General features: G+C 37.0%; 2 protein-coding genes across 11 annotated transcripts; one reads left to right on the top strand and one right to left on the bottom strand.

Annotated features, from left to right (window-relative positions):
• The first annotated feature begins 28 nt into the window (after window positions 1-28).
• Window positions 29-6,807, top strand: cd247l (CD247 antigen like). The gene is made up of 8 exons (XM_077216346.1): window positions 29-241; window positions 3,462-3,556; window positions 3,652-3,723; window positions 4,787-4,837; window positions 5,082-5,114; window positions 5,313-5,369; window positions 5,510-5,539; window positions 5,768-6,807. The coding sequence occupies exons 1-8, from the start codon at window positions 184-186 to the stop codon at window positions 5,837-5,839; spliced, it is 468 nt and encodes a 155-aa protein (XP_077072461.1). The 5' UTR covers window positions 29-183; the 3' UTR covers window positions 5,840-6,807.
• Window positions 6,672-27,996, bottom strand: pou2f1b (POU class 2 homeobox 1b). 10 transcript variants are annotated; one of them, XM_077216335.1, is made up of 15 exons: window positions 27,863-27,996; window positions 23,554-23,619; window positions 23,109-23,200; window positions 20,553-20,723; window positions 20,180-20,245; window positions 19,591-19,723; window positions 18,681-18,772; window positions 18,004-18,177; window positions 17,650-17,791; window positions 17,190-17,335; window positions 15,980-16,162; window positions 15,775-15,871; window positions 15,351-15,687; window positions 15,158-15,258; window positions 6,672-13,459 (listed from the first exon to the last, which is right to left on the bottom strand). In XM_077216335.1, exons 1-15 carry the CDS (start codon window positions 27,906-27,908, stop codon window positions 13,167-13,169), a joined length of 2,139 nt encoding a protein of 712 aa, XP_077072450.1. In that variant the 5' UTR covers window positions 27,909-27,996; the 3' UTR covers window positions 6,672-13,166. The 10 variants fall into 10 exon arrangements, with proteins under 10 accessions (XP_077072450.1, XP_077072454.1, XP_077072452.1 ...); XM_077216339.1 differs by having other exon boundaries at window positions 15,170-15,258; XM_077216337.1 differs by having other exon boundaries at window positions 15,980-16,159.

Below are 27,996 nucleotides of genomic sequence, written 5' to 3'. Positions count from 1 at the left end.
TTGGTGGAGGCAGTGGTAGTCATTCACTAGAACAGAAAACCTAGGGCTAGGGCCACTTCCTGTTAGGTAAAAGTTGACAGTAGAAGCAATCAAAACAGAGAGGCTAAAAACTGTTGCACATCACTTACAGGCCAAGCAACAGGAAGGAACGGCATCTACAGAAATATAGTTTCAGGGAATGTTATGGAAATGAGCAGGACAACCACTGTATTGTTCTTGGCCACACATGTGCCTTTTGCAGGTAAAATCATTTCTCTTGCTCTTTACATAATTTGTTGCACAGGGTGTCAAATATTTAGAACAATCAGCGCAGAGTTTTCTTGGTTATATGGGTCTCTGTCGTTGTGAAATATGTACTTGTCATTGGAGTAAATGTTTCGAAATTGAATATTGGACATTTTTTATTATGTTTGTTTGTTTGTTTGTGTGTGTGTGTGTGTGTGTGTGTGTGTGTGTGTGTGTGTGTGTGTGTGTGTGTGTGTGTGTGTGTGTGTGTGTGTGTGTGTGTGTGTGTGTGTGTGTGTGTGTGTGTTGTAAAGAAAGATTGGGGTCATACACCTCTTCATGTGGCCATTTTATTTTCCATGCACAACAAGCAAGACTTGTAGCATGGCATGTAACAACAGTTTTAAGTGAAATATACTTGCGACATAATGCCTAAGAAGATGAAAGCTTTTCAGTAGTGCTATGATGGTGTGTAACTGTCATCTTTATGTTTAAATGTTGTTTCCTGAGATTAAAAAGAGGATCCAACAAAAACAAGTCGAAAACCTACACTCTCCTTTTGCTAAACTTGAAGCCAAAATTGAAAGATCAGTAAATGGCGGCTTACGACCAACAACGTTAACGACCGCGTAGACACATAAAGTATAGGTTTCTTTTTATTTCCCATAACTGAATTTAAAATAAATAATAATTAGCAAGGAATTATAATAATTTAAATATTATTATTATTATATGTGTAGTAGTAGTTGTAATTATTATTTTAAAAGTTATACTAAAACAGATAAAGCTACAAAACATGCACAAGCCGATTATGTATTCAGTAATGTATCATTAGGCAATTAGATAAACGGCATAACCCTTTAAATGTTTTGAATGCACAACCAAATTCAAATCCACATCTACTAGATATTTCTGGCATTTTCAGAATTTCAGAATTGCAAAATCATTGAATCTGATATATATAATAATCCTCTCTTAACAGTCAGTACAGCAATTTATAAAACTATGCCTATTTTTCTTAATTCATCAGTTTTGATAACTGTCATTGAATAGAATGTAGAATCACACTAGGTAAACAACTTTATTTTAGCTTTAATAGCTTCTTCAATGTAATTAGGATCTTAAAATTATGAAGCCTAGAATCATTTTTACTACCGATTTTAAATTTCTAATCTATCTAAAGTCCCTTCTTGTGTTTATCATTCTTTTATATGAAATAAACTAAAACACAGCTTATGATAAGGAATGCATTAGTGATAAAATGTGTAAAGATTTTATTTTATTTGATATGACTAGACCTATATACTTTATATTGATGGTTAATAAGTCCTTGTTTCTGTATGCAATGCCCATGCAGAAAAAATGAGTTTGGCATGTGAAATGTGTGTGGTCAGTTTGCACCTTCATCCACCGGCCCCCATTAACACCTATTTGATCTGCAGTGATGCTTCACTGTTTTGTGCTCATTCTTGCACTTAACTAGACTCATGCAGAGAAACCACCAAACTAGATTACACACACACATTTACACAGAGAGACAGGTAGAGGAGCTTGGGCCCCTGTCGTGTCTTAACAGGAAGGCATGAGTGCAAGGTTGTTATTTTTTTTTCATAAAGGACTGTTTTGTTACCCAATCAATGTGGAAATAAATGACAGACGAGAGTGAGGAAGGAGACTTTTTATTAATTATCTAAAATAATACTGGACCATATTTCAGTAGGCTACCGAACAATCCGTTTAAGATTACAGTACATGGAACATAATACGATGTGCCAAATCATCGTCTGTCGACAAAGCTGTGTACATAGGCTAGCATGGTGCACTAAATTAATAGATTGCAATGCAATAGCCTATTCATGGCCCCTTTTTTAATTTTTAAGAGGGATAATAATGAATGCAGGATATATTGCGTGACAATTTCATGAATTTAAATCCAAAGGCATTGTATCTCCAGTTTTGTCTGTTTAGTTGAATTTTTGGCAAACATTGTGCATATAGTTAGATTTTCATATACACAGTTATTTCAAACCACACTTGCTAATAATTATGTTTTATTAAAAAAGGAATTTATTCTTGTGTGCCCAATCAAGACGTTTACGGGCTTCGGGAAACATCTAATAATCTCAAACATTGTCTATAGATTTATTTTACCTTGTTTATAAGAGAGTCAATGGCATATTGAGCAGTATTATCCGATTAAATGTCCTACAAGGTGTGCACTGTTAAGTAACCATCTAAAATACTGTAAAATGCGATACATTCAGCTTTGATCAATTCCTCAATTCATTTCAAGAAGCTTTAACTGGTCTCCGGTTTATTTTTGTAAAGCCAGTTTGCACTCTATTCATCCAATCTGATAATTGATGAGTTAAAGTGTTAGACATTATCAAGCAGATCATTTGACTGCCTCGGATTAAAACCCACACTTATATATGTTTTGCAAGAATTAACATGAGAGCAAGTCTTTGTATATTAAACAGGGATTCCAGAACTGGACATGAAAAAGTCTTTCAAATTAAATTAACCTCTTAATGTAATCTAAATATATGACATTTGTGACCCTGGATGACAAAACCAGTCTTATGGGTCATTTTTTGAAATTTAGATTTATAAATCACATGAAAGCTGAATAAATAAGCTTTCCATTGATGTATGGTTTGTTCGGATAGGACAATATTTGGCCGAGATACAATTATTTGAAAATATGGAATCTGAGGGTGCCAAAAAATCGAAACATTGAGAAAATCGCCTTTAAAGTTGTCTATTTATGTTCGCGATTGTGCTGCATTCACTCACAACTATAAATGTTTTGTACATTTACGGTAGGAAATTTACAAAATATCTTCATGGAACATGATCTTTACTTAATATCCTAATGATGTTTGGCATAAAAGAAAAATTGATAATTTTGACCCATACAATGTGTTGTTGGCTATTCCCACAAATATACCCGTGCGACTTAAGACTGGTTTTGTGATCCAGGGTCACATTTTATATCTGTATTTAATCAGGGCGGTTTAGGTTCTACAGGTGCTTCGCATAAATGTACCTTCTTTCTCATTTTACCATTCTTTTATTCTCTCTTGTTTTTTTAACATTACAAAACCAAATATGCTGGGAAAGGAGACAAATAATTCAAAACCTCGATAAATAAGAAGAGCCACCAAATATTTGTTGAGTTTTAGTTGTGCACTTGCTTAATGAAAGTCTTTTAAAATTGTTTGTTCTGTTCGCAGAGGCTTCTTTGAGCGACCCAACAAATTGCTATATTTTAGATGTTTTTCTCCTGCTGTATTCTATCATTTTTACTGCTCTCTACTTCCGAGAGAAGGTAAGTTGAGCTCTAGCATGCATAGTTTGTTCCAAGTGAAGAAATTTACTTCACGGTTTTAACCACTAACTTGTGTTGTAACTTGTATGGCTTAGTTTACAAAGGAAGGGCCTGTTCCTCCAGAACCTGCAACTCCGGCCCATAACCCCAATGAGCCTGTCTATACAGTGAGTTATCATTAATACATATCCCACAGATCATGTTCAGGGTTCAAATATATTTCATGTGTTGACATGTATTGCATTGCATGAGTCATTCCTACTATGAAAGGGCTTTATATTTGATAAAACATTAAACTCAATTTTAAATATGAAAATAATATTTATTAGTTTTTACAAAGTCACAATTAAGTGTATATAGGTAGGAGTTTTAAACAATTGTGTCTGGATGGATGTTGCTATATTTATGATGTGCTTTGTTGCTATGCATTTCTGAACATATAAATGTATTTATTAGGCCAAGTTACTTCCTTTTACCTTTCTATAATCAAACGTTAGCTATTTTAAAGTGATGTGAGGTATATTTTAATAATAAGACATAATAAAGTGATAAATAATGGCAGTATTAACGTTTTGTCGAGTTGTTTTGATCCTAACAGAAAACATTCGAGTGCTGTACTGTTACCGCAATAACAGCGTTCAACGGCTCTGGCGATATCTGTTCGCTAGGGTCTTTATCGCCAGGTGAAAATATGAGCCATGAGGCCCCTGACTAACTTTAAATCTAACATTTGTGGTTAATGAATAAACATAAAGGCTTAAACGTAAAAAACAAATAGATAGCTGGCCTACATTTAGGCCCCCTACCTTCCAAAAAAGAAGATATTTTGAAGAATATGTGTAACCAAACAGTTGATGGGCCCCATTGACATATGTTTCAGTCAGTGGGGCCCATCAACTTTTATTTGGTTACCCATATTTTTTAAAAATATCTTCATTTTTTGTTCAGCAAAAGAAAGAAATTCATACATGTTTGGAACAACTTGAGGATAGGTAAATGACAAAATTTTCATTTTTGCACACACACACAGACACACTAAACATTAATTTCGAGAGTAGGAGCTTGGACAGAGCTTCTAAAAGTATGGTTTAACCCTACATTTAAATATCTAGTTAAATTACAACAGAATCATATTTATTTTTAACGTGACAAAATTCAAAAAGAACTACTTACCAGGAATGACCCGATTGATAAAGACTTAATACTAAATGTGCGTGATGTATTTCTTAGGACTTGGACCTGCCTCAGATGAGTTCCGATTATCAGCAACTGGACAGACCGGTGAGATTATTTTGTATTTTCATTTCATTTAAGTATTTAAATTAGCCACATGGCAGGTTGAGCATATCAGTGCGTTAGTGGCAAATATAGTGTATTGTACACAGACTTTAGGCCTACTTCGTGTCATGATATCCAATCCTGTTAGAATCTGATACATTATATAAACGTGAAATTGCAATTTTGAAAGAAAGACAAAGTTGTTTTACATGCATACCATGATCTAATTAATATCAACATATTTCAGATTAGAAGACGAGAGCCAGAGACACATTATCAGGTAAGAAGTCGAACCACTTATTTGTCAAAAAGGATGTGGATAAGATCGGAGAAGCAGATAAATTTAACCAGATACAAATTTATTCTCATGCTAAACTAAAGCGACAGATATAATCCCTGCTGCCCTCCTGTGGTTGTTTACAGTTGTGCACTTACATTTTTTGATCGTTCCTCAATGGTGGTTTGGTGTATTTTCTAGGAACTAAGAGGAGCAAGAAACGATGAATACCAGCAAATAAGACCAAAAGGAGCCAAAGTAAGTACAAGAATATGAGAAAAGTGTGTGGGTCGTTGTATCGGATAATGAATCATTTCTCCCAATGATGAGGCATAATATCCTTACGATGCTCAGTTGGCAAACCAGCATAAATAGCTAATTATTTTCTATTTCTGCAGGCTCGCAAAGCCAAGAGCAAACCTGATGAGGTAATGTAACAATTCGTTTTAAACTCTTGCCTATTTACAAATTATATACATTCAAGCTTTTCTTTTATTTATTTTAAGCTAGTTTCTCTTCGGTTTTAGGCTATCTATATTTACTTAAGCATCTATCAGTGTTCTAAGTAATCAAAACATTGCACTGCTTGGTATGTTTTTAAATAGACTGCAGTTTTATTAAAAGTCAGTTCATGTTATTGGTTTATTTCTTCAAAGGCCCGAACAGGGAGAAAAAGGGATGAAGCCGAGGCTGTGGAGATGGAAACTTTTCCCACAACACACAATTAACACAAAGGACAACCTCAGGAGCTTTTTTATATCTTCCAACTAACAGATCAATTGTGTATCTTTGTTGGATGCATTTATGTTTCTTGCTTTATACATATCCTCAAAAGTTTGCGGTCAGTAAGATTTTATTTTCTTATAGAAATAAATATAATTCAGCATGGATGCATTAAATTCATTTAAAAAAAAAGAATGGTAAAGACATAAGATTATATTTAAAAAAAATTAAACTTTCTATTCTTTAAAGAATCCTGAAACAATGTATCATGGTTTCCACAAAAACATTAAGCAGCACAACGGTTTTCAACATTGATAAGATCAGCATATTAGTATGATTTCTAAAGAATCATGTAACACTGAAGACTGGAGCAATGGCTTCAGCTTTTCCAACCCAGGAATAAATTACATTTTAAAATAGAATTACCATGTGACAATAAAAATGAATCAAACAAGCTTTGAGACTTTTCAACAACATTTTAAATAATCTTACCGACCCCAAACCTTTGAACGGCAGAGTGTGATGTATGTGATGCATGTATGTATGTATGTATGAGTATATATGCAATTTTTGGTTGCAATAGAGGACCTTGTATGTTAATGCAAGGCAGGAAAAGATCATTTCAAACCAATTTTACAAGGCAATTTAAGAACTAGACCTCTGTCTGGAGAGGTAGGAGACAGTGCTCTTATTTTCTACATATTATGTGCGTGTGAAATAGTCCATTTGACTGATTACTGTAAAACATATGGGTAAAATGAAATAAAACTAATATCAACTCCGTAAGTTCCTCACCAAGATCCGAAATATGGCAAATATTAATAGACCAAAGACTTATTAGAATATTAAAACACTTGGAAAATGGTTTAATGATGTTTACAACAAAAGAGAACTGTACAGTTACAGTAAAAGATTATCTTTATATATATATAAAAAAACAAACAAAATACAGCAGACAAATGCATCAAATCTACCATGTATCCTGATTCACATAATCTTCATATTCTACACAATCATTCAGTTCTAAGCTACAGCGATGTAGCCATTTAGCGTTCAGTCTTGGGTGTATGTTCGCTTGATAGCAGGCCACAAGTGGCACTAGAGTTCAGGTCTGTAGTGATACTCAGAACTCAACCAATCATCACTATTACAACAGTGAGTTACAGCGTTCTGAAGGGAGATATAGAAGTACAATCTACAGTATGAGACAGAGTGAAAAATGGAATATTCCTTGAGCTTTAGCCATAGGAAATATGGAAATAAGAGTATAGAGAGAGATTTCTTTTGAAATCAATGACTAAAGTATTATGTACATTGTCTTTTTTTTTAACTTTACCTTTTTTCTGTCTTTTGTTTTAAAAACAATGATAAGTTGGGCAGTGAAACTGATATCACATACATTGACATCCAAAAACATACAAAAATACTATTTCTTTAACCTACAGTAAGACAGTTTTGCAGTTAAACTCCATGCTGTGACAGAAAAAGAGCAACAGATCCAACGAACAAGAAAATTAAAAACGACAAACTTTTTTCCCCCGTAAGCATCTCAGGAAAATACCAAAATATACATCTAAGCTTTGGAATTACTGAGGTTAGGACTACTATCAGAGCTGGGTTCTGTTTCTTAATACACAAGCTGAAGGGTTTGGGAAGGAAGAGGAATCTTTGGTATCTGCATTTGTAAAACATTTCATATTTGGATATTTTTGCTTTGGGATAGAGCTTATAGTTGCTTTCGACCCTCCACTTGCAATAAAAAGATCAAAATCCATCTGAAAAGAAGCGTGTCACACAGACGCCGCCCTAGCAGGATGGAGGACAACGATGCATAGTTGATGCACAGCTGATCAAACCAATTGAAATCATGATAGTGGAAACAGCAAAGGTAGATAAAGACATCGACAGAACAGCAAAACCATGGGACGATGGCACCTAAAAGACGACTATGGAGAGACGTTGCATGTTTTCTGTAGACAATCATAGAAACAGTTTTGCCTTGCTGCAGCCACAGAGTGGAACTCCAGAGGACAGTTTATCCTGAGCAGATTGCAGTGAGCCCAGGACATCCTTCAGCGCATATATTAATAAACATCACCCAGCCCGTGAGGGGTTACTTTAAGTCCTTTCCAGAAGCCGGCAGAGCTGTTTTTCTTCCTCTTTCTACTAAACCCCGCCCACTCAGCCACATGCTGAGGTCGATGATCTCAAACCCCAAGTTAATGGTTGAGGCAGGGAACTAGGAGAGAGTTTAGTCCATACAATCACTTTGAAAGTCTTTGGTTACCACTGAGAAGGTGAGGAACAATCAAACCCAGAATGAAGAGCGCACACCAAGCGAACGTTTCAGAAGTTTTTGGGGTTTCATAAGACGACGATTGTCAAATCATAAAAAAAAGCTTTGGTATAAAATTAATAAGGAGCTATAACGTGAACTTAAATTTCTATAAAAGTTAAATATAAATAGGTGGGATGGGCTTCCTATATGCATGAGCTTGTGCAGCCTTCTAGATACCATCCGGTTCCTCACTCTAAACTTCAGACAGACATCTGCAGGCTTCTGTTCTAGGACAGATCTTTGTTTTTTTTTTGTTTTTGTTTTTACATTTCATCTTTTGAAGTAGATTAAAGCAAGTTTTTACTCTGTTTCGAGTTATAAATGAGGTATACAACAGCTCCTTTACTCAGACCAGCTCTCGCTCGGCTCTCTGGTGCATGACCTCTTCTGCAACTATCCTATTTTGTTACTAGACTAAGGGTCTACAGTGGAAAACCCTGCTACAATCAAGAAACTATCCAATCACAAGTCAGAGCATCCACACACGCCAAAATCAAGTGCCAAAAACAGGATCCGCAACAACATCAAATGTACAGAGCTGTTGCCATGTTCAACATCCTTGAAGAATGAAACATCTCATGTGCACACAGGTTCAAAGGATATAATTTACAGCCAAGTGGTCAATTGCATCAAATGATGTATGATGCTTCCTTATATCCACTTTTAAAAAAAAAATCCTGTATTTCCAAAAAATTAGTCACTTGAGATGTGACCTCAGACAGAACCTCTCTAAAATATCATCTTTCAAAGTAATGCACCACTAGCGCCCCCTACATATCAGCTGGAGTTGAGTTATTAGTAAAGCTTTCAACAGGTATCCAACAGCCTTGAATTATACCTACATAATAGGTAGCAACACTTCCAAAATATCACAAAACACAAAAAAAACTCACAGCGTTATTTTCATGGTTGATATGCACCGTGTGAGTTTTGACATTGGTGCATGCCCTGTTGCATCATCTTTCACTCATGCACGCACACACAAATTCACAACCAAACAAAATCGTCTGTAACATCAACATATTACAGTTTGCTACAATGTGTCAAACTCTGAAATAATAGTAAGGCATAAATGATAAATGCAAGTTTGTCAAACAAAGAAAGCCAGTGACGCTGCTCCCTCATGATATACAAAAAAGGCAAAAAGTAATTAAATTCAAATGATTGTAAAAGATTGTTAAAAAGCAACATGGCAAATGAAATCCATAAAAAAGCAAAAGCAACAACAAAATGTAAAAAAAAAAGATAACGAAAAAAAAAAAAGAGTAGTTTGGTGCTATCAAGTCTGTTACATCAACTAAAGCTGGGGGCTTTCCTTTAGAGCACCATCACAAGCCCCACCCACTCAAACAAACATGTCAATGTGGGCGGGGCACACAACAGCCACTCCCACATCACAAGGGTGTGGTTGCGATTTTTGGTCTTGACTTTTTTTTTTCTTAGAATAGCTATCATATAAATGAAGTCATTTTTTGTTATTTTTTCCTTTTAGTGAATAAGCATGACAAAAACACTACATTCAAACTAGATATAAGTTCAAATATAAAATATGAGCATCTTACATAAGTGAATATATATAGAATTTAGAAAAGAAGTTCTCTAATCTTGAGTCATTCCTCAGATAAATATATCAGTAACTCCCCACAGTCCCGGCGACCACCGGGTAATGACACTAATGCGCAAAACAACACATAAAATCTACACATCCAGAGAGGCTACGTTGAAATTTCCGGACAGAACCAGCAGAATGAGCAGCAACAAGACCCAGCCGCAAAGACAAAGGCTTTTTTTTTTTACTTTGGCAAGTAGGATAACAAAATATTACAAGTTAACCTGGACAAACCCTTTAAGTAGTAGTACTTGAAATAGCAGTAGTAGACGTATGTGACATTTTTATTACAGATTTTCCTGTTATACTTTGTAGTTTTGTTTTACACGTTGGTCATTTAAAAATGGACTGTTAGAAACAGCTTTTGTACATTCTGGAGTTGACTTCTGGTGTTTTGCCTAAAGTGAACCTTTCATGTAAGTGCTGCTGAGGTATTTCAAATCATATTATAATAAAACAAATAGTGATGCTAACAAAAAGAGAGTCGTAAAACAAATTACAGAAAGGGACACGGTAACAAACCCCAAAGGGGACAATAAGGGGAGACTCTGATCTCTTTGTGACAGAATTAAAAATGTGACAGAGTTAAAAGCAATGCTACAGAAATAAAATACTACTGTAATTCTCCCAGAATGCCTGTATTTATTGGTCATTTAAGAAATAAAATCCAAGTCTAGACAATGTACCAATACAATACTTCAAAATCTACCTTGTCCCATGGAGGAATTTCAGGGCCTTTTTGCACTTCCTCAGGTTTTTCTGGATTTTAAATTAAATTATCTTAGTGGACTCTTGATATTTCTGTTGCTATTCATTTGTTGAAACACAGCATCAGTGTTGAGACCCAAGAGATCACATCCAAAACAAAGACTCACCGAGTAGGTGAATGAATGAAACGAAGGACACAGACTCCCAAAATCTCCACAGCACTTAAACACAAGGCTCTTAAGATTCTCTTTGGATCGTTAAATGCTTGGATATCCAGAGCTAAAGCAAGTTAGCGCTGGGCTAGAGAGGCTATATTTCTTCATCAAGCCGAACACGATTTGTTGGTCAATGCAAGATGAATGAATAGGATTTAAAAGAAGAGTAATAAATGGTAAAGTTTGTCAGTAGTGAGTAGTGAAAGTGTGGTCAGCATTGCACTGGCCCACACAGGCACAGCAGCTAGTGAGAAATCGACTTTGGTTCAAGCTTTACATCATGGCTGCATTACATTGGTAGGGAAAAACAAAACAGACCATCCAGCTAAACCCCCTAATTATGTTCTCGCCCCTTTATAACGGATATTTCAGGCCCACTACTGTCCTATATGATCACTGCACATTTTTGATGCATCTCTAATTTGACACAACCATCTGAGGTCTTGAAGTCTTTACTAACAAGCTGATGAGTTGAATCAGGCATGTTTGATTAGTAAGACATCTAAAATGTGCAGTGCTGGGGGTACTCCAGGACCAGGTTTGGGAACTAAAGATCTATTTCAAAGTCTTTCAATTCTGGTCCTGGGGACCCATCGCTCTGCACATTTATACGTCTACCTTATTAAACACACCCGATACAGATCATCAGCTCATTAGGAGAACTCAACTGACTGTGTCAAATAAGAAAGACATACAAAATGTGCAGAGCCATAGGTCCCCAGGACCTGGTTTTAAAACCACTGCTCTACGGTATAGGCAGCACATTGGGCCTGGAGGACGAGAAGTCTGTGTATTTTACAGAGGACTGAATCTTGCACCTTGTAACTACAAAACAGGGAAATATTCAAAAAGCTTGTCAGGTAAGAACACACTTGCATTACTTCCAACACACGCACGTTTACAATTTTCAAATATCTGAAACAATGGGAAGAAGACTCCCCCATTTTTCTCACTCAAAGTCCTCATAAATTACAAGCAGAAGGGACAATCCCAAACCTCAAACTGGTACTTTGCTGTAGTATCATGCCCTACTCTCATCTCGACTTGAATCTATTTGGTTAGTTGCACTGATACTACAAAACAGGAGGGACAGCCATCTCAACAAAAAAAAGGAAAGAAAGAAAATAACTGTTTTCGTCTTTGGAAAAGATCAAAATATTGCATTATATTTCCTGTGGTCTACCGAGAGCCTTTGCTCATAAATATTTAGGCTTAAACTACGCTACAGTAGCAATATACAGCAACAGGTATAACAAAGATTTTTGGTATATCTTGAAATGGAGGCAATACAAAGACCTCCGAAATAAAGACCTCTTAAAGCGTGACTGCAGTCTGCTCGGTTTTTAGCAGAACTTCTGTTCTCAAATCCAGTTTTTTGGTACAGATACTGTGCACAAGTAGAAAATCAAATTCCCTAAAAAACAAAAACAAACTTGAATATCATCCACCCCAACTCGCTTGACCAACACCTTCACAATCAGGTGGTGGTACCAAAAGTACATCCCATGTTAGGAAGACCTTGAGGAGGTTTACCTTACGTGGTTACACAGTCCTGACGCTAACGTAAGAGTTGTGAGCTCTGAGTTACTGAAGCTCCAAAGTAGACGGCACTGCTCAATCACTGTTGCCCACGCTGAACAACTCCTCCTTGACGAATCATCTCATAATTCGTTAAAGCTTTTAGCATTAAATAAGCCTGTGACTGGGTCAGAATTCAGACCCAGACTAGTCTTCTGCTACTGAGTAAACTACGAAATTATATGAAAACAATATTCACTAGAAAGAAAGGCCAATCGAACGATTCCTTAAAGCAATGAAACCGCATCACAGCCGCTTATTACTCCATTTAAAGCCTTGTAACCACAAGTTAGTAAGATATAGGACATAAAGCTAACCCACTGTTTGACAAAAATAAATGATGTGCATCTAAAAGGAGATGTTCCAGGAGGACAGGAACATCTGTAAAGCAGGATCTCCAGTGGAAAGAGAAGAGCTCATAGACAGAAGAATTTAAGGTGTCCTTTTTCTACGGTGAAGAAGAGGTCACTGACAGCAGTAAGAAGGTATCATTCAACACAGAGTAAACAGTTTTTTGGTTAAAAGCATTTCAGAAGTACCTCTGAAGAAGAGGTATAATGTGAAAATGGGAGTGAATGAGTTTGCTGAAACGAATATGCTTTTGCGTCGCACAGAGACTTGGAACAATGTCCAGGGAGGTTTCTGCTCTCCTGATGCAAGCTCTGTGGTGACGCCAACATTCGCTTATTGTTGATTTGGTTGAAGTCAACCCAGCAATGAGGTCCAAACATCGTAGATTAATGTGTGAAAAAGATATCTGTAAAGTTAGAACATACAAACTTAAATGGTAAAATAACATCAAATCCTTTTTAGTGGGTTTGTTTTTGGTGGTAGCAAGAGATTAAAGAAAGGGGTCTAGAAGAGGAGAGGAGTGGGTTAAGCTTTCACTGGGCCTTAGAGGCCGTGGTGATGGTGGAGGCGGGCATAGTTGCCGTGGTAACAGCGCTCTGGTGGGCATCAGCGGTGATGTGCAGATTGAGGGCTCCGGCAGCACCCCCAGCCCCTCCTGCAGACATTAAGCTGACCGGATTACTGGCAAGCAGTGACAAGTTCTGAGGGTTCAGGAAGAGCGGTGTCGTCATGAGGTTAGGGGTACTGCCAGCGCTGGTGTTGGCAAACAGAAAGTTCCCGCTCCCGTCCAGTGATGTAATGGGCAGAGTGCCACTAGATGCCAGAGCTAAAGAGGAAGACAAAGAACAACATTAGAACTTCAGGTGTTCGAAACAGAGCAGTTGCCTGAAACTAAATAAATTACTAGAACAGAGATGCACCAATATAGGAATTTTGACTGATAAGATGGTTCACTTCTTTTTACAGTTCTTCAGATTCCATGCATGTTAATTTATTAAATATTTTAGCTAATATGTACGTTTTTAACTAAAGACAAAGGTCAAGTACTCTTACATTGCATGGTAAATGCTAAGAATTTGAAAAAATTTTCCCTAATTAAATCACACCAAATGAACATTAAATCAACAGCCCCACAAAAAAGTCATATGTTTTCAACAAAACTACAAACTGGCATACCAAATGAATCTAGGTGGATTGCATTGTATGCAAATAAGTCATTTACAATGTTTGAATTGTATGCAAATATGTTGCATGCAGAAAGCTTTTGAGGGTGTAGACTGACACCAGTGCCACTAAAAACATGTTTGTTTTACAAACAGATAACTTATACTGCCATTCAAAAGTTTGGGGTCAGTACGTTTTTTCAGAGATTGTCTTATTATTGTGAGATGAAAGGGTATGTAACTCTTTATCATTGTAAAAAGTGTAACTGCTAACTTGGATCACGTGAGGCACCTCAGCCTGACAGTGACATCAGTCACAGCTTACATTACACAGTTTCTTGTGGATTAGCACGTTAGTCCTGTGAATAATGTTCTATATTTGGTGTTATACCGCTAGTAAACCTACGTTAGGACTGCAATGTTTGTAGAATGTACTTTACTAAGTGGAAAATAAACAGCACTAATTGCTTTATTAGCTGCAGATTTCTGGTCACTACAGTGCGCATAAAAACACAAGATTAGATTTGAATCTGTTCATTAAAAAACAGCATTATTGGGCATACATAGTAGTGATACTAGTCACTAAAATTGTAGGCTAATTGTAATTTAATTGTTGAAATATGGAAGCAATAAAGAATACATTTATTTATTCAAATTTTTTGTTTTACCATAATTCATTAAAAGCGTTGTATCATTATTAGGAATGCACTGCAGTCAAATCATTACAATTTAAGTCTAATTTATTTGTTGAAACCTGGAAGCCATAGAGAGAACAGATTTTTTTCATAATATAATATAATATAATGTATAACAACGCCTATGACACATTTGCTGGTGGTAATGCCTTAAACGAATCCTGTCGCAACATTCCCTACTCTGTGTTCGCTTAAAAAAATAACATTTTTATCAAGGTAAAATTTACATATAGTTCCCAATGAAAGTATTGTTTAGTGTAAAACATGTTATCATGATTTTAGCAAACATTTTAGCTATTCATTCATAGTAGTGAAGCCTCTCCTTATTGATATCCATTAAAAAAAAAAAATCATCTCCTTCCGTGTACCGCCAAAGTATTAGCCGTTACGCTTTTTTGGCTTAAGGTTGCAGGCTTGCTTCCAGTGGCTTTAGTTATTTTTTTAAATAAATGAATCCTTCTATTCAGCAAGGACAGAATAAATTGAAAAAAACTAATTTATAATGTTACAAAAGATTTCTATTTAAACAAAATGCTGTACTTTTTGAACTTTCTATTAATCAAAGACCTCAATAATTTGAACATTAATTTGTTATTTAAAACAAGCTGGTGACACCAAGATAGACAAGCGCATGCAGAGCCATAAGGTAAATACAAGTGTACTTGCCGCTCCACACACCTTGGATTGTGGCCAAGGTGCTATTGCTCATCAGTGCTGGACTCAAAGCGCTTCCAAGACCACCTGGCGCCAAACTAAGAAGAGCCCCGCTGCACAGGAAACACCAGAAAAAAGATGAAATTAACATTAAACACAAAGATACCCCATTACAAGCTTGTCATAAAAATAAAAATACACTTACCCAGGATTGAACTGCGAGGATGCCATGAGCCCAGGGTTGAGGCCAGCGGCTGCAGCCATGGCGGCGAGGCTGGCGCTGGTGGGCAGCTGGGCTCCTTGCAGTGCAGCCGTGAGGCTGGGTGACGCCACCATCACCTGCCCGGTGCCCAGAGTGTTTACCAGGGAGGAAGATGCCTGACTTACTGCCGCTACTATCTCCTGAGCTGAAGCCTGCTCTGAGGACGTCTGCGCTGCGCTGGGGGAAGGGCTGAGCGAAGGAGAGGACGCTGAGGTGGTGACCACAGGTGCAGTGGAGATGACCGATGCCGTATTAGTGGTGGCCGAGCCAATAGTTGTGCCTGCAGGAAGAAAATCATCTTTTAAAGATTGTAAGGTGAACAATAGGAACGTTTCAGGCATTTTTCAATCATTTCAGTCTTGCTTACCAGTGAAACCGACGCTAGTGCTGGTGAGAGGCATAATTGGGTTTACAGTCATCGTAGTCGGTGTGTTACTGGTCACAAGACTGGCTGTACTCGGTACCTGAAACAGGGGATAGAAGGAAGAGTTTTAGCACTATTTTAAGCAGTCAGACCTGTTGGTCTGAATGAAGGGGGGGGGGGGGGGGGGGGCAGTTTGCATGTCACGTACCAGAGTTGTGGTGTGAGGAAAGATTGCTTTGATAGGGGTGCTGCAGATGCTGCCACTGCTGGGCGGGTTGATCCTCTTCTCTTTCTGTCTGCGGTTACAGAACCATACTCGGATAACCTCTTTCTCCATGTTGAGCTGGTCCGCGATCATGGTGATCTCCTCAGAGGTAGGTTTTTGGTTCTGCTTGAAAAGGGCAAATGCACAAGAAACGCCCTTACGGCAAAAACAATTCACAAAGACCTACAAGCCTGCAGTCCACAGTTTGAGGAGGTAACAACTCAGCAGGTAAATTTGAGGTTGGGACAATATCAAATGTTTAAACAACAGTACACAGATACTGTCACACTACATATCTTTCAGTTAAAGAGGAGGCTTTTTATATTTACACAGATATAGAACACTGTATTATTATTATTATGAAATAGTAATTATTTTTTAAGTCTTATATTACACTATTATTATAAAAAGGTAATGATTTAAGTTTCATATTAAACTATTATTATTATAAATGGTAATAATTATTTAAAAGTACACTACTAAAACAACTATACTACTAATAAAAAATAATAAAATTTAATTTAAACCTGTGAAAAACTAAATTACAGAAATTATTATTTTACAGTTACATTATTAAACAGTAGTAATAAAAGTACACAGCTCCTACTACTACTACTAATAATAATAATAATAATATGCAACGTAATATAAATCTGAGCAAGTTGAATTACTGCACAGAAATACTAAGTATTATTAAAATAACAACAACAAATAATAATAATAAACAATACCATGTAATATAGATCTGTTTATAAATACATAATTATTATTGTCAATAAGAGTAAAGCATAAATCATTATTTTCTATTAGATATGTACAAAACAAATAATAAATTGTAACAAATACAATAATGAAACTGAATTACAAAAATGTTGTTATTAATTGTAAATTATAAAATAATAAGAATAAGAATTAAATGAAATAGAAATCTGTGTAAACTGAATTACAGAAAATAGTTTATTATTATTATTATTAAATAATTTATTATCGTTTAATAATAAGAACATTTTTCTGTCACAATTTTAATTATCATTGCCATGTGGTCGGGTTAAACCCTTGAGTCTCCATTGACAATGAAAACCAAAGGATGATTTTGTGCATTAAAACTTAAATCACGGTCTCAGAATAAGCTCTGATGTGAGATGTCGCTCACCTCCAGAAAGCTCTTTTCTAAGGCCACTCTGATGTTGGTCTCGATGCTGGTCCTCTTCTTCCGGCGGCGGTTCAAGCCCTCTATGCCCAGCCCAGGCGAGCCAAGAGAGCTGGGACTGGACAGGGCCTGTTCAGAAGTCTGGTTCTCTGCATAAACAGCGCACACAAAAGCACAAAGAGAGACTGATATAAACACCTGTGGCAAACAGCAATGCAGACATGTCTCAGAGCATCAGCTGTACAACATAGCAACATTAGTTAAAGATTTGCTTTATATATCAAACCACCGACACATTCAGAAAAGAGAGCTGAGAGCTGCAGTACCAAGATGAGCTCCAAAACTAAAGAGGAATGTGACAGGAATTTTCATATCCTTTCTAACATTTTTCAAGGTATGTAATGTTATTTTGAGGGGGAGGGGGGGGGGGTGAGAGACGGCTCAGAGCAGAGAAAAGGCATACCTGCATCATTGAGCCATTTTTCAAGCAGAGGCTTCAGTTTGCACATATTTTTAAAGCTCAGGTTCAAGGCCTCAAAGCGAGAAATGGTGGTTTGGCTGAAGTCATTTCCATAAAGTTTTCCCATGGCAAGGCCAACATCCCCCTAGAACATGCAACACAACAGCATAAAATAACGTTTAAACAGTGAAAATGTCAGGCAGAAATTACTCAAGTCACCTAATGAGTCCCAATTAAGAAGAAATATTTTTTAATAATTAAAATAAGTCACAATTTCTGCAATGACCTGGATGACTTTTAAATAGTGAAATCAACAACAGACAACACAAACTGTGAGACCAGTGAGGCCTGGTTTACCTGCGTGAAGCCCAGTTTGATGCGTCTCTGTTTAAAGGTCTTGGCAAACTGCTCAAGCTCCTCCAGGTCGCTGGGCTCCTCCAGGCTGGGTGTGTCGATGTGCTTTGGTGTCGTCTGGCTGTGAGCGAGGGATTGGATGGGGGTCGCTGCTATCGTGCGTGTGGGTGTCGCAGGCTGTGAAGCGTAAGGATAAATGTATAGAGATAGACAAGGATGGTTGAACAACACAAGCTGAATCTTATAAATAAACAATCATGAAAACGGCAATAGTCTAAGCCAGGGTCCCCTTTTGTAGAAAAAAAATATTTTCAAGCAAGGATGCACCTTCTCCGCACTGTTGCATTAAATTATCCAAAAGTGACACTAAAGACATTTATAAAAGATTTCCAACTCAAATAAATGCGGTTCTTTTCTTTCAACTTTCTATTCATCAAAGAATCCTGAAATCTGTATAACGGTTTTAGGCAGCACAACAGTTTTCAACATTGATAATAAAAATATATATACATTTCTTGAGCACCAAATCAGCATATTAGAATAATTTCTGATTCTGAAGGATTTTTTTTAACAAATAGGACCAGTAAAATAGAATAAATAACAGTCTGGAATGAATTGTGCACTCTCTCTGATTGGACTGAATAAAAATGGATCCAGTGGCTAAATGGGATATCCCTGACCTGTGTGGAAAGTGTGATGCTTGGCTGGGTATGCAGGAGGTTGGCTTGGCTTTGAGGTAGTTGAGTTAAAAGGTTCTGGGCTTGCAGGAGACCTGTTTAGTGCAAGAGGAAGGACAAAACAGTTAGATAGACTGATCATACTGAGGGAGAAAGAGACCTGAGGCGGTTAATACCCCTTTTCCACCAAAGCATTTTGAGAGCCGGTTCGGAGCCGGTGCCTACTCGCGAACCGGTTCTTTGTGTTTCGACAGCCAAAGAACCGGTTTTCGGCCAGGAAAACTGGTTCCAAAGCGGCACCAACTCTTTGCTGGACTAGAACCAGAGAACCGTTCTTTTACCACCGTGTCATGCTTACGGCGGGGCTGGAGGCGGGTTTAGATGTGTCCTAAACATATTTTATGACCGCAAAGCCAGGAGAAACATTTGCAGAAACACGATGTAGTCCACCATTGTAATTATTATGCTTGAAGTTAATGCAAGCGTTTCTAGCTTTTTTTAAATTTTATTTTTTTATTGAAAACATTATGTAAGCAAAGAAGAAAACAGTCAAAATATAGAACAAATAAACGGAAAGAAAAAAAGACACAAGACAGAGGTACATAACTAATCAGAAATGATTACATATCAAAGGAAAAGATTAAAAGACTTACTTATTTCAATTGTTTTTAAAGCCTTCATGGAACACAAGTTAGAGATAATCCCAAAATAATGTACTTGCTAGCGTTTCTGTATGGCGACGTACACAGTGACGTAACGACGTCGTTCGCTGGGCGCTCTAGTCAGTGGGAAAACAAACCGGTTCTGAGAAGGTTCGCAAGTTGAACCAACTCCGAACTAACTTTGAACCAGCACCAGTTCCGAACCCGTTCTTTTTTGGTGGAAAAGGGGTATAAGAGGACACAGGACTCACTCTGCTGGCCCTGTGGCGTCTGCGAGATGATAAACTGCGTGGGCTGCAGCTGTGTTGCGATGTGGTGGCCCGGTTGGACCAGCACAAACTGCTGCAGGTTGAGGTTCTGCTGCTGTTGCAGCTGCTGTAACTGCTGCATTGTTTCACACAAACACACATAGCAAGAAGAACGTTAGTATGTGCCACTTTTCCAGAGTGCACCAGTGCAGCTATGAGTGCCATGACAACCTCATCAATTACAATGAATTTGACAGTAAAGACGTTTTAAATTTTGTTTGAAAAACAAATTGCTGTTGCAATTAAAACCAGCAAAGTATATAATTTAAGCATATGATATACTGTTTTCTGAAATCGTTTATCCCTTGTAAATCCCTCCTCTTTGCAAATTTACATGTGTTTAAAGTTTTGACATTTTATCATATTATTTTGGGTACAATGATTCTCCAAACACTACAGATGCATCTTTCTTTGTGTAAACAGCTGAAAAGCTGGGGGACATGGATTTTGTTCCCGTAAATTATAAATCCTTATAAAAGCCAAATCTTTCAAACTTCATTTGTTATTAATGTTAATTAAAAATACACTTCACTTTAACACTTGAGACATCCCCAGGACAGGTGAAAAAACTGCCAGGGCAAATCCTTATTGTTGAGCTCTGTGAATTACAGTTAGTTTGAATTATTTATTAGTAATTAAGTGAATTAAATTCATTAGTGTTTACATTTCAAAAGCTTTTTTGTTAACGTCTGTAATCAATTTGCTTTGCCTTTACAGAAATGCCATTTATTCAAATGAAAACATAATGAAAGAATGGGGCTTCTTCATTACAGACAACAGCACTAGAAAATTCAGCCACAAGCAAAAGCACTGAATAAATCACTGGATAATTTACATTAAATGTAGTTACAGTTTCAAATAAAGCAAGCCCCTTTTAGGAGTGAATGAAAGTGTGTCTCTCTTACAGGTGTGATCTGGATGGGTTGAGAGAGGGTGATGGGGGTGGCAGCGGAGGCAGAGATGCTGGCTCCTGTAGTGCTACTCTGCTGGCCGGCTGAATGCTGCACCGCTGCTGCCAGGAGCTGAGCCTGAGCCTGCTGTATCAATAACTGCTGCTGCGCTGGAGTCAAAGTCAACTGGACACAAAGAGACGGACAGGAATTCATTTATCTATAATGACCACATTTTTCACAAGGCCCACACAAAATTCCTGAGGTGGAAGTTACTCCATTAAACACAAAGCTTTAGCACAATTATTTATACTATATCTATTACTAAAGGGCATAAGCAGTCATTTTAGGCAGACATGGCAGTTGCAGGTGTTTTCAGTTGCCATTGTTGAAATGTGATATTTACAGTTAACCACGATTTATAATTAGGGCTGTCAAGCGATTACATTTGTATCATCTAATTACACTCGCAGATTAATTAATCTAATTATAAGCACATCAATTATGGCTGAGAAATTACCCCCCTAAAGATTATGTAAAGTCATTATTGTGTTAGATGAGCATTCAATACACATTCCAAAAACTAGCTTTAGAATTAAACATTTTGATTCAACATAAAATGTATTACAATGCGGCCATTTATGTATATTTACACAGACTGTTTAATGAAGAACAGAGGTGGCATTCATATGAATGAAAAATGAAATGACTACTCTAAATATGAATCTTAAACCGCCAGTAGGTAACGGCAAGTCGCTGTCTTAATGAGTAAGTCATTCAGACATTCATTCAACAGATTTATTCAAACGGCTGATTCATTCAGAAACAAAGCAAGGGGTCGTCTTTATGAATGGGTCACTGAATCATTGGCTTTCTCAATTAAGTTAAAAACCACGGATTTATTCAGTAATGAAACACTGCTGTGTTGAAAAGCAAAACACAACAGTTCTGCTGTTACTTTGTTTGGAACAATTTTTATTGGTGAAATTGAGCACAAAAAAAGCATTCACCACGCAGTCAGCCGTTGCCCTGCATCATGTTCGTAATTAAAATTTCTGTAATGCAAGATCTGGGCCGAGGTGCATTAAAAGTAAAAATTAATAATTTTTACACGTTTTTCCCCCATAATTAATAGCAACAAATGAATGCGCTAAATTGACATGCCTATTAATAATATACTTATTGTTTATATTTAATATACAATTATTAAAATGTATGATAATAGGGTGTCATATAGATAAAGTATGTAGTATTTGGCTGATCATGTGATCTTAACATGTCTGATATATAATATATATTTTGTGCAATTGACTAGTAAGTTTCAACCTAAAGGTGATTGTTCATGACACAAAAATGGTCTCAACCACTTCAAAAAAGGAAAAGAAATGTCTAGGACATGTCTTTCGCCACATAGGAATAGATTTTTAACGATAACTTATAAACCTTTAAATACAGACCTACTGTGAGCTACGATGGTATATGCTTTTGTTGAAGACGTCAGCCCACATTATTTCAATTTATTTTTTAAAGCAGAATCCTTGGTGACAAACAACATTACCCATGATACTGCAAAGAAATCTCCATTCGGAAAATCGAACACCAAAAGAACACTTCAGTACATGAAGTACTGTGAATGGCATAATAGTCTCCCTTTGTTCTCCATAGATTTTAATTCAATTTTGTCATTCGCAATGCTTCATGGGATTGTACTTCTCTCGCCTCATTAAAGTCGTTAAGCACACAGTCTTGTAACTGTTTTGTCTGATTTTTAAATAAAATGTTTTAAACTCTTTTGCATTAAATCAAAATTTGTAATGTTTTGATTCACCTTGTAGCTGGTTGGTTGTTTGATTAATGGCTTATAACTCTTTAACAAAGACTTTTTTTTTTAAAATCCCTATGGGAGAAAAATATATTTCCAGAACCAAGGCTGCTGACAAAAAGTGGATAGAGCACTGTTGCACTCTATTGCACAATGTGGGTCATGTCTTTTTCCTGGTTTAAAATGTTCCAGTTTGGTAGCAAATAAGGACTAATAAAGAGTGCTTTTTCCCTCTTTCAATCATTGTGGAAGTGGGGTCAGAGAATGCAAATCTAGATTAAGACCATCCCAATATTGTATGTGCAAAAATATGTTTTGTTTGATGCTCATGTATGTTGATATAAATATACCGCAGCCTTCTGAGACTTCAAGCGAAGAGCAGAGCTGGTATGCTAATTAACGAAACGGTTATGCAGTACATGTAAATTCTGCATAGATTTGCATATTCTCAACCATCTGTTTCCGAGCAACTGCAGAGCAGCTAATTAGCATATGGGGCCCAATAATTTCCCCTGTAACCAGGAGATAAAACGTTGTGCTTTTAATCTTCAGAGTTGTGACAAATCTCACACATTATATTCAAATAGACAAAACAATTCATGACATCAGGTGGAAAGCCTCAGCAGTCACTCTGAGACATGATAATCACACAGAACTATGTCCCTGAGGACAACTTTAAATTCCTATAGCTCTTTCATCCATGACACAGACCACAAATGTGTGTGTGAGCTCAGAGAAAACGATCATACCTGTTGGAGCAAGGCCTGTGCGTGTGCGTTTGTGATTGCGCTTGTTGTTTGCACAGTCTGCCTCTGAAAGTCCAGTCCATTTGTTTGGGCACCTGGAAGAAGAAAAGCAGGCAATGCCACAATAGATCAGGGACACACAAAAAGGTCTTTTCAGCCAAGTTATTCAGCTCCATGGCCTTTCTTATTTAAAAAAAAACTTCTGACGGTGATATATATTGAGAGACATTGTTCTGATTGCTCTACCTCAGTCAAAGCTGCACAAGCGACTCTTTAGAACTTGCACTGTGGACTGATAGTCTTTAACTCACTTATGAAAATGTAAAAGAAAGCAGTGTTGGAAATATCAGGCCAAATGATCTGAGCAATCTATGGGGAAAGATACATGAAAGGCACAACATGCAAGCCAGACATCTCGAAAGATCCAACAGTTTCTTGGGTCACTCACCAGTGTTTTCGTCCCCGCTCTCCATTGCACATTTACTTGTTTCCGATGGATTACTCATTCTAGAATCTACAACAGACAGAGGAAGACCGGACTTTCAGTTTCTCAACAAAGACCAATCATTCAGTGACTTTCGAAAGTGAGACAGCATCCTCAACATCATAAAAAAAAATAATTAACATTTTTGATTTCAAAACATATGACCTAAAAAAAATTAAGTGAACACTTGAAAAATTCCTTGGTTTGAGTAGTGGACATGTTTGGTTTGTTAATTACACCATTTGGATTTACAAGCCAAACATGTCCACTACTCAACCCTAGATAGTAATAGCATTACTATACAATCGAACAGACTGCAAACATCACTCACCAGCAGCTGCTGCACTTGCCTTCTCAAGCGTCTCTACGAGCATCACAACAAACTTAGCACCCCTTTCGCTGACAACACTCAAAAGCAATGAAGTCTCTGTTTAACTAAATGGTTTGGAGTGGAAAAACAACACACGTGCAGAGCACAGCTAAGCTTCGCTGAAACTGTGGCTGCCTTTCTCCAAGTCTCTCCGGCTTGCTTGATTTGCTCTCTCTCACTCTCCCTGTGCCATGATTGTCATAACAACTAGAGTGTGAAGAAGTTCGTTTTCATTCTGGAACGAAACAGAAGTGGAGCGGCTGCCAGCGCCGTAATAAAGCATAATCAGTATGCAGCTGATTAAAGCCATATGCAAATCTCCCTCACTTCATTAGACGAGCAACACTTTGAAGTCCTGCAAGCAATTCATTTCGCACGGCACTCTGAGAGCTTTCTCCCTAATTTAAATGTTCATAAATATTTATCATCTCATTAGCATATTAATTGGATCGCTTTGGAGGGAAAAAAGAGGAATGGAAAAAAAAAGTGTCAATGCACAAGCCCAATTACCTACGGAGTGCTGGTTAAATTAGGTGAAACAGGTGAGCTTTCTGTCAATGCGATCAAAGCGCACAAAAAACGACGAGGTCTGTATCTGGACATAAAGACAGCAGGTTGCATTTAGAAGTGTTTCTTACACATTTCTAAGCACCAGAGGTTGAGGATGGAGCTGTTCGGGAAGAAAATTACTTGCCATTCTCCACCATCCTATTCACACAGCCCCCTGTGACCCAAACACTTCACGGATCAAATTCCGTGACTTCTGTAGCCGTATTGTCTGGCAAAGAACATGAAGTCTGCTTTGCATATCCAGATTAACTGTGCACCTCATTAACTGATATTTTCAGAGCTTGGCCTAATTACAACAGAGATTTACATATTAGAACAAAGATCTGACGGAGTAAGCATAAAGAAATCAGCCTATCCAAAAGGAACTTTTGCAGACACTTAAAATACTTTTTCAGAGTGCTAAAATTGACTCAAACAAAAGGAGGATAACGTCTGACAAGACTAGCATTATCCAACAACACATACTTTTATAGGTTATATTTCTTAATTTTCCTTTAGCAAACAACTTCGTATCCAAAGGCACACTTGCATGGAAAACCATGCGACAATTTAGTTGAAAGGCAAAACTAACCCGGAGAGCTATATTCAAATTAGCAGAAAAAAATTATGCAAATTGTATACTTTTAAAACATGCATTTGAAGCATTTTATGAAAAAGATGACTGAACGCAGCACAGAGGATAAACTAAATTCAATATCTCATTATGAGAAAGCATGAACAAATAATAATAATATTATTCAAATTATATATTTGAAAACAGAGAGGAACTGATGAAACACTAAAGACGCTTGATAGTATGATGTATATTATATTTTTGAAAACAGAGAGGAACTGATGAAACACTAAAGACGCTTGATAGTATGATGTATATTAACCTAAAAAAATTTAACTGGACAACAAGACACAAAAAGCATAAAGTCACTTCAGTTTGCTGCAAATAAATACAAAGAGGACTGTTTGACAAATCTCAAAGGCTGGCAAAAAATAAAAAACTTGATTTTAGGTCTATAATCATTTTAATTAACTGTTAGCCTGCAGTGTTTCTGCATGTTCACATTATCAGAGCATGAAGAAAAAAATATAGACAGAAGGTCAAAGAGAGATGCAAAATGCCATGAAGTTTCACTACTACATTTGAAAAGTGTCAGTGACTAGTGAAATAAAAGTAAGAATTTATGTGGGTAATTTACACCTTGGATATGAGCTGTGGACACAAGAAACAAACAAGTTACGGCATGTCATTGCTTCTCTAGGCACTACACAAAGTGAAACTTATCAGATTTAAAAAAAGCATGGTCTGTTACACCTGACTCCATGACATGTCCAAAAGCAGACAAATATGACAAATATGCGAATTTAAATTGTTAACCAAATAATTCCCATGTATCAGAGAATTCATGTTAAAAGATAATTAAGACGGAAGCAAAGGATTTCAAAGCAGATTCAACAAAACATGTAACCAAGGTTTCTCTTGTTGTGAGACACCAACAGAGTGATGCAAGTTTTAAAATTATTTTATCTTGTTTGGCCGAGACAATTTTTGCCTTAAATACTTGATGTTGATTAATGGGACAACTGCGTAAAAGCAATTTTCTGGGTGGGCTTATGTCCAAAATCTTAAACCAGATATGGACCATCCAGTGTTGTTATTGTTAACTAAAACTATTAAAAATAACTTAAATAAAGCTGTAATAAAATATTACATTAAAAAAAAAGTCATGGAAAAATAAAGCCAAAGGAACAAAACTGAAATAAAAATAAATTAGGGCTAAATATTAAAAAAAGACAATAGCACATAACAAAATTATTGAAACAGACTAAAATAAAAACAAAAACTTAAAATATATAAAAAAATCTAATTCAGAAAAAATAGTAGTATAATAACTAATAACTAATATTACAATGCTGTTATTTTAATCATGGCAACAATAACTAACAGTAATTAGGTTATCACTACACCTAAATGTTTTAAACTGAAAACAAAATCTTTTAGACTTCAACATCCTCCATATCACCATAAAACAAATTGCAAACTTCAATTGACAACTATTATACATATGTCCAACTTTACCCACATAAAGTGATATTTACCATACCAAATCTGGTTGATCTTTTATATCGTCAGCAAATGTAAACTAGCCTCTATAACCCAGCTTTAAACTTAAAACTGACTTAACACTCCCAACTGTGCATTCGTTTTGAATATCATCTCGGCTGCGATTACTTGTGCCTTTGTATCTACATAGAATCACAGATATTTCTAAATGCATTATGATTGGGTTGAGTGTGTTATATTTATTAATGTAAGCAATCTGAAAAACTGATTTTTTTTCCCTGTTCACGGACAATGAAATACAATAAACTAAATACACATGAGCATAATAAACTAAATACACAAGCATACAGCTGCTGGAACAATAGTGGAGAAGCTGGGCTCTATATGAGGATTACCTATTAGACTAGCAAATAAAGCTGGCATAATGCCTGCATACATCTCAGCCCGGCTGATACAATGTTACAGAGACACTGGCTGTGCGACAAAATATCAATTTGACACAACTGTACTGTAACATTGTATCAATTGCCGTAAGAGTTCCATTTTGGCACGTTCCACGATCCTTCGACAATGAAATGGATTCATTCTCATAGAATACGCTGAACAGCGCATTCTGATCTCTAGAAGGCCCACATGAATAACATAACAGGGCTACACGCCAGCAATGGGCACAAAAGGCAAGAGAATGGGCATTAAAAAAATCACGCCGTGTCCTAACTGTACACCAAGCAAGAACCCGCTGCTCTGTTCTTTCATATTTTCACCGTAAACACGTTGCGCAGACGCCGGCTGATTGCGAGCGAATGAATATTCAAACCTTTATATGTGGGATTGGCTCACGGCACAATACAGCAACACAAAGCCGCTGGAGTAGCATTAGCCGCCTAGCATGCACACAGCAGCCTTTAGTTAAGATTAACTGTAAAATTCTTACAACCTCTGACCGGGGACAGTGCAAAACCCCGCGAGCTGTCGCAGATTATGACTAATAAAATATGCAAAGCGGCGTTTGCTCGGCGGCTGTATGAATATGTAACGCGACTGCTCTAATCACACAAAGGAGGCATTTTTTCCTTTAATTTGCCGTAGCACTGCATCGCCAGTTTCACCGTCGCACAGACAGAGAATTGTTGCCCGATACGTTTATTTAAAGGGTGCATATGACTGCAACATCAGGCTTGAGTATTTTGTTTACGCTTTCTCTCCCGCGCTTTTCTGGGCTGAGAGAAAGAGTGTTTGAATATGAATATGAATATGTAAAATGCAGTAATGATTACCTGGTCCTGAACTCTCATCTTGACTCGCTGCTCCTCCGTCCGCCATTTTGAATATTTAAGCCCAAATCCTCAAAACACAATACAGCGGCTCACCGATTCACTCACCCACAGCATCAGCATGGCAGATCAGAGAG

The sequence above is a fragment of the Siphateles boraxobius genome, unplaced genomic scaffold, assembly GCF_051911475.1.
Source record: "Siphateles boraxobius isolate OS27281-9 unplaced genomic scaffold, OSU_SipBor_1 7, whole genome shotgun sequence".
Classification (NCBI taxonomy): Eukaryota; Metazoa; Chordata; class Actinopteri; order Cypriniformes; family Leuciscidae; genus Siphateles; species Siphateles boraxobius.
The sequence above is the reverse complement of the archived record's forward strand: the minus strand, read 5'-3'. Positions and strand labels throughout refer to the sequence as shown.